At 40.8% G+C, this 13206-nt stretch overlaps 1 protein-coding gene across 1 annotated transcript; it reads left to right on the top strand.

Moving 5' to 3' along the window:
* Positions 1-7058: 7058 nt before the first annotated feature.
* Positions 7059-8762, top strand: ch25hl1.1 (cholesterol 25-hydroxylase like 1, tandem duplicate 1). Its single transcript, XM_084672432.1, has one exon. It carries the CDS (start codon positions 7841-7843, stop codon positions 8678-8680), a length of 840 nt encoding a protein of 279 aa, XP_084528558.1. The 5' UTR covers positions 7059-7840; the 3' UTR covers positions 8681-8762.
* Positions 8763-13206: the final 4444 nt, after the last annotated feature.

The raw sequence follows: 13206 nt of genomic DNA, 5'->3' as shown, positions 1-13206 counted from the left end.
GGTGCCGAGGATAGGTCACTGTGACGTCGCCATCAAAGTACTGTGAGATCGATTCGAGAACTGACGGCTGTAGCCGAGCGCATTTTCTCAAGAGCAACTGCACGGGTTCTAGTGACGACACAACTATTTCATGATTGGCCAGACTCACACACGACAACTTTGACGCGTGTTTTGTCATTATTCTGACACCTTCAGTTTAGCCAATGCTCAAATCTGGACCAAACTGTTTAATGTTTTGTCATTATTCTGACACCTTCAGTTTAGCCAATGCTCAAATCTGGACCAAACTGTTTAATTGCATTAAAAATTTATTGAAGGGTTTTACTCCGCCTCTTCACTAACGGAAAGACTACGTTTAATTATAAATAAAGTAAAGTAAGCAAACAGCGCTTAATCGGCTGTGACTGACGTCAATGCAGCAAACCACGAGAAGCTGAAATGTCCGACTTCACAGAGCCGTTTTCAACTCCTCCCCGACTGCTAGCGGCTACTCTCGCCGGTTGTTTCATGCAGCCGCAGTCCATGTCGAACGCACCTAATCTCACTGTTCTGCCTGACCTTGTTGTTGTGGGCCGTGGTATGATGGGCGTCAGCAGCATTTTGAAAGTGGGGGGGGACACATTTTGCCGGGGGTTCTCCCCCAGAATTTTTTTAAAGATGTAGATGCAATTTCCCGCATTCTGGTGCATTTACCACAACTATTACTACCATAATTTTTATACATATACTGAGGGGCTGGACATTTAAATATTTTGAAAACTAAACTTCCCAATAAGCAAGGGGACATTTTAACTACCTGTCACCTTTCAGCACTCACCTCAGCAACAGAGCTGTCTCCACTGCCCCTGCATGCTGCCTCTGACTCACTCTCAATCTCAACCACCGAGGCTATATCAGGAGACATGGAGATGCATTGAGCATTCTTCCATATTAATAATTGACATAAGCTTAATGTAGATTGTTCATATGAAGATTTCTGAGATGTAAATCATGTTATCAGCGTGTCAAATTCCCAATTGGTAAGTTTAGAAGCCTAATAATTATGTAGGCTACATAAAAAATGTGCATCTCCCTAAAGCATGACTGGACAGTTCAGAAATGATCAGATGTGTGTTCAAACCTGTAGTCTTTTCCACAGATCACATCCTTAGGATGTAAGCTTTCAGAAAATACATGGGTTAGGTGGTTGAATCCGTTTCCCTAAATGGCACAGCCCAAAAAAGTATCAGCCATATACTCCATATTTATCAATACCAAATTTATTATGCATGGGCAGCATACTAATATGGAGAGAAGGACAAGTCTCTTGTCTCATTAGATAACATCCTGAGGGTAGGCTATAAGCTTTCAGAGGATATATGGTTTTAATGGTTGAATCAGTTTTGCCTTGATGTTACAGACTAACATGTAATGAAATGCTACAAATTGCCAAAATTACAAGTTGAAAAACCTTGTTAAATTTGGAAGACAATTCTGAAATAAAGGGTTTTTCTTCCTTTTTTTCTAGTTGTTAGAAAAACTAGCATGTTAGCTAAGGTTAACTCCTGATTAGCTCACGGTTGTTATGGCAATAAAAAAAACACAAGCAATTTATTTTGTAGCTATTTGGAAAAAACATCCCTGTCATCTCTTTCTGCCTGAAACAGACGCCTTGGTCTGAACACGGCCAAAAGCACAACATATTTCAGACCCAGATTAAGAAATCATCAAATGCTGTTCCACTTGTAGGGCCTAATGGGTAAATAAAGTATGCTATTGCCTAGTGCTAGATGTAGGTAAAAAAGCTTGCTTATCTAGCTAGCTATAAGCCTAATGTTTGCAAGCTTGCTTATCTAGCTAGCTACTGTATAAGCCTAATGTTTGCAGAAGGATATTTGTGACTTAACGCTAACTAATTCTATTATAGTCAGAGAATGTCTCTTAAGGGTGCTTTGGCCACTGAAGGGAAAACTTGGTCAACTCTGGCTTACTTTCCTCTTCCTCGACAAAAAAAACCTTATGTCCATCTCGTCTGTGGAACAGTCATGTCTGAAGTGCTAGCTGCAAGCGCGATGCCTCGATCAAAGAGTATGGGAGTTGAATCTGCGTGCGTGATGCGGTTTGTCTCGAAAACGTGGAGTGGAATTCTATTGCTATGGGTATTCTCCCTACTGATAAAGTGGAACGGATTTAATTGTGAAGCAATGGAAAGATCGCTGTACTAGTAGACCAGGGGTGTCACAATCCGGTCCTCGAGGGCCGCTGTCCTGCATGTGTTAGATGTTTCCCTGCTCCAGCACACAACAACTTTTTATTTTAACTGGGGGGGACGTGACTCCCCCAAGTTACATTGCGACGACGCCCATGATTACGGGGCTGCTCATCTAGCTGAAGATCAACTCTTGTGTCCCCAAAAGTTTTCAAATTGACCGTAGCTTGCAGGTGTGCCACAGAATCTTGATGTCGGTGGGCTGACTTTGTCAGATTTGTAAGGCTGACAAAATCCGTTGCTGACCCAGGTGAATGACTTGTCATTTGTAAAAAGTAAACAACTCCAGCAGTACAGCTTGTTTGTTTTCTCACAGCCAGTCATCCATGGATATCTCTGATAATTGTCGGTCTTGAAATGCCTTTCCACTTTCTTAACCTTTTCTTTTAATTCCAGTTCTGGAGGTGGTCTTCCGTTTTTTATTATTTCAATGTTTTCTTTTTAAAGGCCGCCTTGAAAAAGGCGATGCTATCCAGCTAGCAACAACGTCACTCTCGTTTTCTGCCATTATACTCAGTTTTCAGTGTCCGAATACGCTGTATTAGTGTGGATGGGAGGTGCAAACGCAGACATATGTATGCGTTTCTAAATTTACCCGTGCTAGTGTGGACAGGGCCTCTGTCTCTCAACCGCTCTCACCACTCTGCAAGAGATTTGGACTTCATGAAGGCCTACGATCTTTCGTTTTTTTCCGCTCACTTGAAATCAAAGCATGATCGGTCGATTTGCCCGTTAGGCCTTCTCTTCACCCCAAAACACAATGCTTGGCCTTCCCCGGGATTCGTGAAGTCCTAACCAATGAATGAGCTAGCTAACTGTGCCTTAATAGAGACGGACGATTCTGATTGGATAACATGTCTAGGTGAGAGAAAAATGTATTGTATGAAATTAAATGAGATAGAAAAAATATATATTGAATACTTTATTATGAGTATTATTAGCCTTAAATGTATTTTTTAGGCCTTCTCTGAAGACATAGAAGGCCCTGAAGGTTCTCCACTGTTATAATTATACCAGATAACTTTTCCAGAGGTATCTCAAACTGCTAACTTGATATTAGGGAACTCGGTGTAGAATGTAGGGATGGAGATTTTAACTGATTTCACTATTCGAATAGTATCCAAAATTATTTTCGAATATCCGGATAATCTATTTTGTTAATGTGGTTCCGTTATGTAATTAGCCTGACGTGACGCAAAGCATACAGTAAACACAGGCCTAAACCACCACACATACTGGCAATAATTGGGACTGTTAAGCTATTAGATTAAATAAGGGTTGAATAAAGAAAACAAATGAAAGATAAATTTATTAACATGACGAAAAGACAATGAACTTGAAAAAACGCTGCGTCTTCAGACGTAGGCTCTTAATTTGGCGGAGAAGCGATTAGCCTATTATTATGTGAAATAAAAAGTAGGCTACATTGGACTAAATTAAACACATTGGGTAGGCTATCCTCGATAAAAACGAAAGACACACACGGAGAACTATTGCATATTAACTTGGATATTAACTTGGAACCGGAATCCTATAGGATACGGTGCGCCACCACACAATGCAAACATAAACAGCCGATTACACTAGCTCTACATGTCTACTGGTAAGAAAATAAATAAACCACAACTGCATTAGCCATACGCATTTTTATTCAGGAGAATTAGCATGTAAACATGCTCAGGGAAGAGGCGAGTACGGAGTCGATTTACAAGCAGGCCGGCGTAGAAAAGACTGCAGGACCTGAGGTTGCTGCGAGGTACTGCTTAGCCAGGACACTATGCTTCTTGTAGCGCCAAATGAAATTAAAGGAGACTTGCAGCAGAACACAGGCGTAGCCTATACCTTTTTTGATGGTTTTCATCATTTTCTAACATCACAACTATTAGAATTCACAACACGACGCGACGGTTTTTCAATAAAATGTTTTTTTTTTAAATTAAACTACGCTCATAAGTATTCGAAAAAAGTATTCGAATACTAACTTAATTTAGGATATCCGGATATTCGATTAACCACGCCCATCCCTAGTAGAATGATGGTATTTTGGTGAAATGGTAGCTAATGTGCTAGAAGTAGTTGGAGAGCTCACTGTCTGCTGTCTCTGCTGTAAATGTTTACTCCTGTGTTACAGCTCAGGGGAATATTAACTACTTACTAACTGAGAGTGTGGTCATGCCTGGAAATATCAAACCGAGGCTTGAACGTATTGACCGGGAAACGGTCAAGGTTAGTAAGTTGTTTATTATATGCCATTTTTAGCAATTTTCATTTTGTAAATGAAAATAAATGGTAGGCTAATTGTAGCTAGCTCTCAAGTCTTCTCACAGTGTGTTTCAGGTGTTGCCTAGCACCCAATTGCTTTTGATACAAAGCGGACAACACGGTTCTGCTAAAATGGCTTTAATTCCAAGACAAATAACGACTCTTTTAGAAAGTTAACAATTTCGTTGTCGCTGTAGATGTCTTCAGTAGCCTATCGTCGGGATAGTAAAATTCAGCCGACTCTTCAATATTGCTCATTTTGAAGATGATGTCAGAGGAGGGCAATAATAATCCTTATACCATGGTCCGGGTGAATACTCAAGGGCGTAACCACTAATTCTTTGGAGGGGTTGTGTGTCCCCCAATGTTGAGAAAATAACAATCTGTCCCCCCCAATATACAGCAGAAGATATGTAAAATATATGTTCTCCTTTTATGAACCCTGTCAACGGATCGGTCTCTTGTTATGTCTTATTTATTTTCAGTTTATTTCCATTTGTTAAGAAAAACATAAGTGTGTGAATCCCCCCTCTGTGTGATTTCGTTTGAATCCACCTTTGCCGTTTTGCCGTTACCAAACACTTTTTTTTTTTTGTCAGTCAGTTGAGTGCAAAGAAAGTAGCTAACGTTAGTTAACTTGTTGGAGAGGAGGATTTGAGGTTACCTAAATAGCGGAGAAAACTGGACCAGCAGCCAAGCCAATGCGTTTTTTTTTAGACAGTAACTTGATACTGAGCTCAATGTGTAAAGCAAATAAAACGAGTAGCCTCATGAAAGCATGAGTTGCTGTTTTTCTGATAAAATGGCATGGTCACAATGCAGGCAGTCACTGTCTTAGAGAAATTGCACTATTCCTTTAGATGTGAATTCAAACGGTCAATGTAGTCCTCGAAACTATGTTCTGAATGTGCGAATTGTCATAAAAATATAGAATTGTAGGCAATCCATTTATCCCCAAAAAATTATACTAAAGGGTATTCATTTGGACCCCCCCAATGTCTAAACCATGGTTACGCCCTTTTGAATACTCTATTCTGATTGGCTGCAGGGGTGTCCATTATCGGGTGATAACGGACACCTACTGCGTCATTGCAGCAAAACTGTCTTTTCACCATTCTAAATTATTCCGCTGGCAACATAGTATATGAGCCTGTATAAAGTGTCTGAAATAAGTAACCATAACAACAGTGACAGAGTCAAAGCCTCCATTTACAACTTTGAAAGACTTTAACAAGAAGCTAACTTGTAATTTACAACAATGAGTGGCTTCAATATTTATTTTAACCTATTTGAAAATGTTACCTTTCTGAATGTATACTGTATCAGTGTCACGTAACTGCTCATCTCACATCCCATTCGCTATTCACCTTGCTAGTCAATCTACTTCAGACAGGCTGCAGCCAACTCTACACATTATTTTCAAAAAATCTAGATTTTATTTGGGGACAATGACATTGCTCGATAGCTGGCTAGTCATGTTGTTAAACATACTGTCAAATTATAATTACTGTTAGGAGAATGTCAACTTTGATGCGGTCATCTCACATCCATTTGCTATTCAACTCGCTCCACAGGCTGCAGTCATACTGTAGCCTTTACAGTATACGGCCGATACTTTCGTAAAAATCAACAGTGACATGGCTGGTTAGCTAGCAAATCTCCTTGTCAAACATACTGTAAAATATTTACTGTTTGTCAACCCCACAGAATGTTATTGCCTTGAATCCTGCTAGCATAACGTTAGCTTTTGGGCGAATAACTCAGCCAAAGGAAAGCCGGTGTTGGTTCTATGAGCTGAGCGGACTAGAAATATATATATAATATAGAGTTGGCTAACGTTGAAAAACGTTAGATTTCTATTGCAAAACGCCTTAAAACATAAATTAATGTTTGTAACAAAAATTGTTGGCAAGTAATCATGGTATAAGCGGGATAATGCCCTTCGAGGTGTCCAATATCACCTGATAATGGACACCTCGTCGGGCATTATCCCTTATGTATCAGACCGCGGACCGGCGATGAGGTCAATACGCGGCTGGCATGAATACCCATTAGCCAATCAGAACGCTCGTACTGTCGTTGCCATATAATAATTCATTTACATGCATCTGTATGTTTCACTCATTGAACAAATACGTTCTAATTATGTACTGTTTTGTTCAGCTTGACGTAGCGTTCGTTATCTGGATCATAGGTATCTTATTTGAGATAGGCGGCGCCTTTCACAAGGGCCGAGCTTCAGCTCCTTCAGGCGACATGCCCCCCCCAGTCTTGAACAGAGAAGATTGCTGATTTTCTTACGATTTCAAAGCCTAATTTAACATACTTGTCTGTTTTTTTTTTCATTCGAATTTGGATGGGTTATTTGGATAACACATTATTCTGTGGTGTGGTGAACTTGAAACTTGTTTTTAATCCCACTTTACAGGATCTTTAATCAGACTCCTATATTGGGATTATTCATGAAACACATTACATGTTGTTTTGATATATTTGGAAAGTCTAGAGTTCAAGGACACGGCTAAAGACATAAATGGTTACAGATCAAACTTACATGAATTAGGTACCTGTAACTTGTACTTCATGTGAAATAACTTTGATTTCTGCAATATCAGCTTTATCTCTTAAGTACATATACACATTCAATCCACTTGCACTACTAGCAGTTGCCCTGGTTGGCAAAGAGTTAAATGATAGGAATGTACAGCAGATGTACAGTACTCCAGCAGTAAGTCCCTAACAGTAAGTCCCTACAGGCAGTGGGGCTTACATAAAAGTTTTTGTCAAAACATAAAATGTTGCACATTCTTTTATGCTAAAACTCATGCTCTCAAATCAGTTTATACAGATATTGTGTTATTGAGCAAGTATGATTGTTAAGATAAATACACAAAGCAGAACTCTGTTTTGTGAGCATGCACTTCCTACAAAAACATGGTAGTGAAATTTAGAAAAACTATTGGAAGTGCATTCATGAATGAATGATGAAAGTGATCATCTCCATAGACAGGATGCAATATATATAGGTAGCTGAGGCAAACAGATTTGACCTCACCCAGATCTGACCTTTAATTTGTCTACTAATGCTTACTCTGGCCAAGTATGGGGACTGTGCAACCGGAGCCTATTGGGGCTGTTTGATAAATCTTTTGGTGTATACTTGTATGGATTTGGTTAATCTTTTAGAAAGGACTTATTGTTGAAAGTAGGTCTGGCTGAGGAAAACACTACATCTGTCTCATTGCTCTGTTTGACCAAAGTCCTTTACTCAGCACTATATAATGGAAGGACTTTTAACCACGGCATTCAGATGCATCCAGAACCAACAAAATGAGGAACAGCAGTGAGGTGCCACTACAGTTTCCTACCTTTAGGTCCACAGACAGGCTTCTGCAGCCTGTTTGGGACTACTTACTCCTCCATCACTTTCCGGTCATCTCCTCTCCTTTCTTTGTGGTCCTGATTGCCTTCTCCAGCTACCTCTTCTTCAGTGTTCCATTTGCTATGCTGGACCTCCTTGGAGAAAAGGTACCCTTTTTTCACCGCTACAAAATCCAGCAAGAGCGAACTCCAACAACGACAATGATGGCCAAGAGCCTCCTGAGGTGTGTGTACAACCACCTGGTGTTTGTCCTCCCTGCGGTGCTGATTAACCAATGCATTATGCCTCCACCCCTGCTGCCAATTGATGCTCCAACTGTTTTGGAGCTCTTCGTTGATGGACTTGGTGCAATTCTTTTGTTTGACACACAGTACTTCATCTGGCACGTTGTACATCATAAGAATCCTCACCTGTATCGCTGGGTTCATGCCATCCACCATGAGTATATGGCCCCCTTTGCCTGGTCCACTCAGCAGCTTAGTGCTGCCGAACTGATGGCTGTCGGATTCTGGAGCAACCTAGACCCAATCCTGCTTAAATGCCACCCTCTTACCAGCTGGATTGTCACTGTCTTCAGCATCTGGTTGTCAGTTGAAGATCATATAGGTTATGACTTACCATGGAGCCTTCACCACCTGGTGCCATTTGGTTTGTTCGGAGGTGCACCTGCTCATGACATTCATCACCAAAAGCCAAACAGTAACTTTGCACCTTTCTTCAGCCATTGGGACAAATTGTTTGGGACAGCCATACTCCCAGGAAGGGAAACTCAGAAAAAACTAAAGTAAATATTGTTGCAAATGTATTGTATTAATGTAACGACTGTAAATAGGATGCATTATTTCAAAATGTTCTAAGTATTGCTTGTTACCAACTAAATAAAGATATATTTTCTTACAATTCTCTTATTAATTTTTCTAAGTCAATATTACATAGATGCTCTACATCAACAAAAACATTATTCAATGTCAAAGGTATGTGAAATGTACAGGTACAGGTGTTGATTACTAAGCTGTTATAATATTGCAAACTTTAAACATTGTCTAATTAAGGTTACAGACATCAATGACTAAATGAAAAAGAAAAAAAAGTAATTAGCCACTGTAACAGACTCTGGTCAAAAAGGACACCAATTGCTCGAGACATGAGAAACAATACATGTAATACCCTCAGTTTATTCCAACATCAATGTAATAGCCTACCGCACCGGCAGAAAGGTGCAAGACAATGCAGTGGCAAGAGTAACAGCTGCTACTAGTGTCTGCAACTTTTTGACATACCATATGGACCCCAAGGTTTATATGTTCAACTTTGGAAAGTCTACAAGGGGAATTATTCTTGTGCTTCCGGCAACAGTGGCTCAGTGGGCATGGAGACCACCAGCAGTCACACTGCTGGACCGAGCCCCATCTTTAGTGGAGCTCATTACCAGAGATGTTAGTGTGAACAAGAGCTAACGTTAAAGATCCCATGACATGCTGTTTTTGGATGCTTTTATATATGCCTTAGTGGTCCCCTAATACTGTATCTGAAGTCTCTTTCCTGAAATTCAGCCTTGGTGCAGAATTACAGCCACTGCAAGCAGTCCCACAAAGAGCTTTCCTCAGGACGTGCCATTTCTATGTTTGTAGCTTTAAATGCTATGAGGAAGAAAGAGGCGGGGCTAACTGCCTTGCTTCGGTTATTTGCAAGCCATGATGTCTCAAGGAAAAAATATCTTGCTTGCACGGTCTTAGCTCATTTTCTCATTGGTAGGCCATATTCTCTGTGCGGGCAAATCAGAGAAAGGGGAGATAACCTTCCCTATTGTGACGTCACAATAGGAACATTTTCAAAACCAAGCGTTTGAGCGAAGAAGAATACCCAGGGCTTGGTTTACACCTATCGAAATTTCTAGCCATTCGGTGACCAAAGGCAGGCTAGGGAAACTCATTAATATTAAATAACCTCCTAAAGTGAACATTTCATGTCATGGGACTTTTAATGATAGTTAATACCGCACGCCCGATAACGTTCACTGTGTTCACACTGCAGTGAAGCGATGCGAGCGACAAGATGTTTTCCACTTATTTTTTTATGGAGCCAGGCAAATTGCTTGCGTGGTGCACTGTGGGTAGCGACGCAACGCGACTGAGTTGAGATTTTCTTAACTTTGTGCAAATGAGGAGCGATTTTCCCTAACGATGGCCAATCGGAGTGTTTTCTTGTTTCTTGTAAGGTAGCAACATAGAGTTAATATAACTAAAGACAGCTACTTCTGTCTTCCAAGATGGCGTCCCCATTCATTTCTATGAAAAGTGCTCAGTGGCGCAGTGAGGCAAGCGAGAGCTCCTAACGGACCGCGCCATCTTTCCAGACCGACTCGTCCGGTCTTGCGCAGAAGCTTGTTCCTAGCTCCGAAACTCATGCATGCTTGCAACTAGCTGTATACGTCATACTTTGCGACAACCAGTCGCGAGCTTGTGAGCTGGAGCTAAGGCATTGCAGAAAACTGTCAGAATGTGGTAGAAGTCCGATCAAGAAGCAGATAGCCTACATGTGAACTTTACGAAAATCAATACTATTAGTACTGTAGTATTATACGTGCAGGGCCTATACGTTGTTCTTTTTGCTTTGTGTTTATAGTTTAACTGCTTATGTATTGTGTCGGATAAATCAACTTTAAACCTGAATATCTGGCTCCGTTGTTGTTCTAGCTTTGCAAAGCAAATTAAGCCTATACCTTTACTATTATAATGATGATGAGTGTTGTTTACAATTACTAGCTTATTGTTAATGCCATCGTTGTGGTGTTAACTGACTTAAAGTTCTAACAATATAACGACCATAACAATATTGACGTTATCAGACATGATTTATTCATCTTTGTCTTTGCCTCAGAATAACATGTCAACAAATATAATGAAGCCGTAACATGCCACGATATTATAACTAATTAGATTAGGCTATAATTACGTTTGTCATGCCATGTGCATAATAGCGTTCATTACAAAATGGTTAAATCTGCTTTAAAATAACTTAAATTAACTCTACAAACAACCGTCATGTATGCGCAAACATTTGTAAAACTACAATAAAGGCAGGCAACTGTAGATTATCAAATCCTTTCTCTTTGTTCTCATTCAGCTCAGGTAAATCAGCAATTTGCCGATGCTCCCTTTTGTGCTCGTTCATTGTTCGTATCCGCGAGCACGTTTCCAGGCAACTTTTCTTGATGTAAGCAAATAAATGGGCTGCTAGTTCATTTGGAAAAATGATTCTATGAAAAAGCTAGTAGTATCAGCCAGGTTCGAGAATCTAAGAACAATTATTGGGGGAGATAGTTTTCGATATGTTGACTGGAGTTAATAGAATAAAAACGACCGGACGAGTCGGGTAGAAAATCGGAAATGCAATACCAACTACATCCACCGGGGCTGTTGCCTCAAGCCGAGAGTCGAGGGGTGGGGGCTTGGGTAGCAACCATGGAGAACATTTGTAGCTTTCTAGGTTTCGAGGTGGAGGAGAAACTAATCGTTTGCGTGGCTGCTTACCCAGTCCTGTACGATACATAACTGTATTTGTACAGAGATGTTCGTTAAAAAAACGATGAATGGCGCAAGGTTGCCGAAGTTGTAGGTGCTTGTACTTTCAAATTCAGTCTAGTCACATTACGTAACTTCGTTCTGTGGTAACTAGCTAGCTAGCCCGGCTGGAACTCCCTATCGTATCGACAGATTAGCAGAGACTTTGAGTAATATAATAAAAAGTATATTTACACATGTCAACGTGTATTTCTATTAAGCAGTTTTGTATTTTGTATACAAGTTGTATTTTGATAGATGTCGCGAGTACGTAAACCCAAGTCTGCACACTTGGCCATGACAACTACAACAGTGACTTAAGAGAATTACATTCTACATTAATCTGTTTGAAACGCCCCCGAGTGTGGTGAACTGTGGGAAGGGAAGCGATGGCAAGCGATTTGTGTCGCTGCAGTGTAAACACACTTGTAAGGCATTGCAGTGTCAGAATGAACAAGTCCGATAAGGGAGAACTGCCACTCTCAAGGTCCAAGATGGCCGCTTGAACGCACGCTTCCTACCAAGCTCTGCATACCAACTTTTGATTGATGGTGAAAATATATTTTTTCTGAACTGCCAAACTATAATACTTTTCTTGCTAGAACACCAGGTATTTGATTATTTAAAATTATATTTCCCGAAATGTCACAGCGTGCTGACAGAATTCTTGTGGCTAAATCCTCGGCGAGCAATGCTCAGGCATCACCTATGTCGCTACACCGGTAGCAAACGCTTTAATTGACAACTGCCACGACTATGCTGGGCTGATAGTCTATGCCACTTACTGTGTCCGACGAAGATTTTCCTTCTTGCCTATAACCCCCAGCAAACCTCCAGCTTCCAAGAAAGGCATGTTTGAATTGGGCCCAGATATCACTGCCAATGATGATGTTATCACCACTCTTTCCAGACCCATCAATGCAAGGTCCAATTCCATAGAGAAAATGGTTAGCGACAACGCAATGAAAATCGAGGGCTTAAAAAAAACAGTTGACTTTGTATGCTTGGAAATCAAGGATGTTAATTTAAAGGTAGCCCACATCGAAAAAACGTGTTGAAGTGGAAGAAGGAAAGGTGGAAGGTGGTGCCAAGGAAGACTCGCGGAACTTGAAAGCTACTCCAGACGGTGGAACCTGAGACTGTATGGAGTTCCGGAAGCTGATGGGGAGAACGTGTGGCAAGAGGCAATCAAAGTCTGCCAAGTTATCCTACCTGCTGAGAAGTCTAAGCTAGTGGATGTTGTCGACACTGTACATTGCCCTGGCACAAGATGTCAGGTTGACCCAAGCCTAGAGGTGTCATTCTCCAGTTCACATCATGGTTTTATAGGGATGCCATTTGGAGAACAGCCAAAAAATACGTTCTTACGCGATAACAATCTACGATTTGCTGAAAACCTTTCAAAAGCAGACAGAGGAGAGGGAAAAAGTGGCCAATTGTGGAAAAAGCATAAAAGGAAGGGAAAGCGGCCTACTTCAACGGAGGGCGCGCCTTCATCAACATAGGGCACGCCTTCATCAACAGATCCGAAATCAACCTTCCTCCTTTAGGACTGTCATAGACTATGCTTGGTGGTTTACATTGGCTGCCTAGATACCTCTGGTGAGAGCATGACCCCACTCCCAGTTCCGAAGTGATTGAACCTGCTCAGGTTTATTGGAATATTGAACGTTTGTCATTTTATTTGCTTTCTCACTTCAGATTTTCTTTACCTGCAATATAGGCAGTGAACATACTTGTTTCTTTTTCTG

The sequence above is a fragment of the Hypomesus nipponensis genome, chromosome 14 (genome assembly GCF_054491055.1).
Source record: "Hypomesus nipponensis isolate SF chromosome 14, ASM5449105v1, whole genome shotgun sequence".
Taxonomy (NCBI): Eukaryota; Metazoa; Chordata; class Actinopteri; order Osmeriformes; family Osmeridae; genus Hypomesus; species Hypomesus nipponensis.
This window is presented reverse-complemented; position numbering and strand designations above follow the sequence as displayed.

Coding starts and splice junctions, on each gene's coding strand:
- ch25hl1.1 (XM_084672432.1), top strand. CDS start 7,841: ATGAGGAACAGCAGTGAGGTGCCACTACAGTTTCCTACCTTTAGGTCC.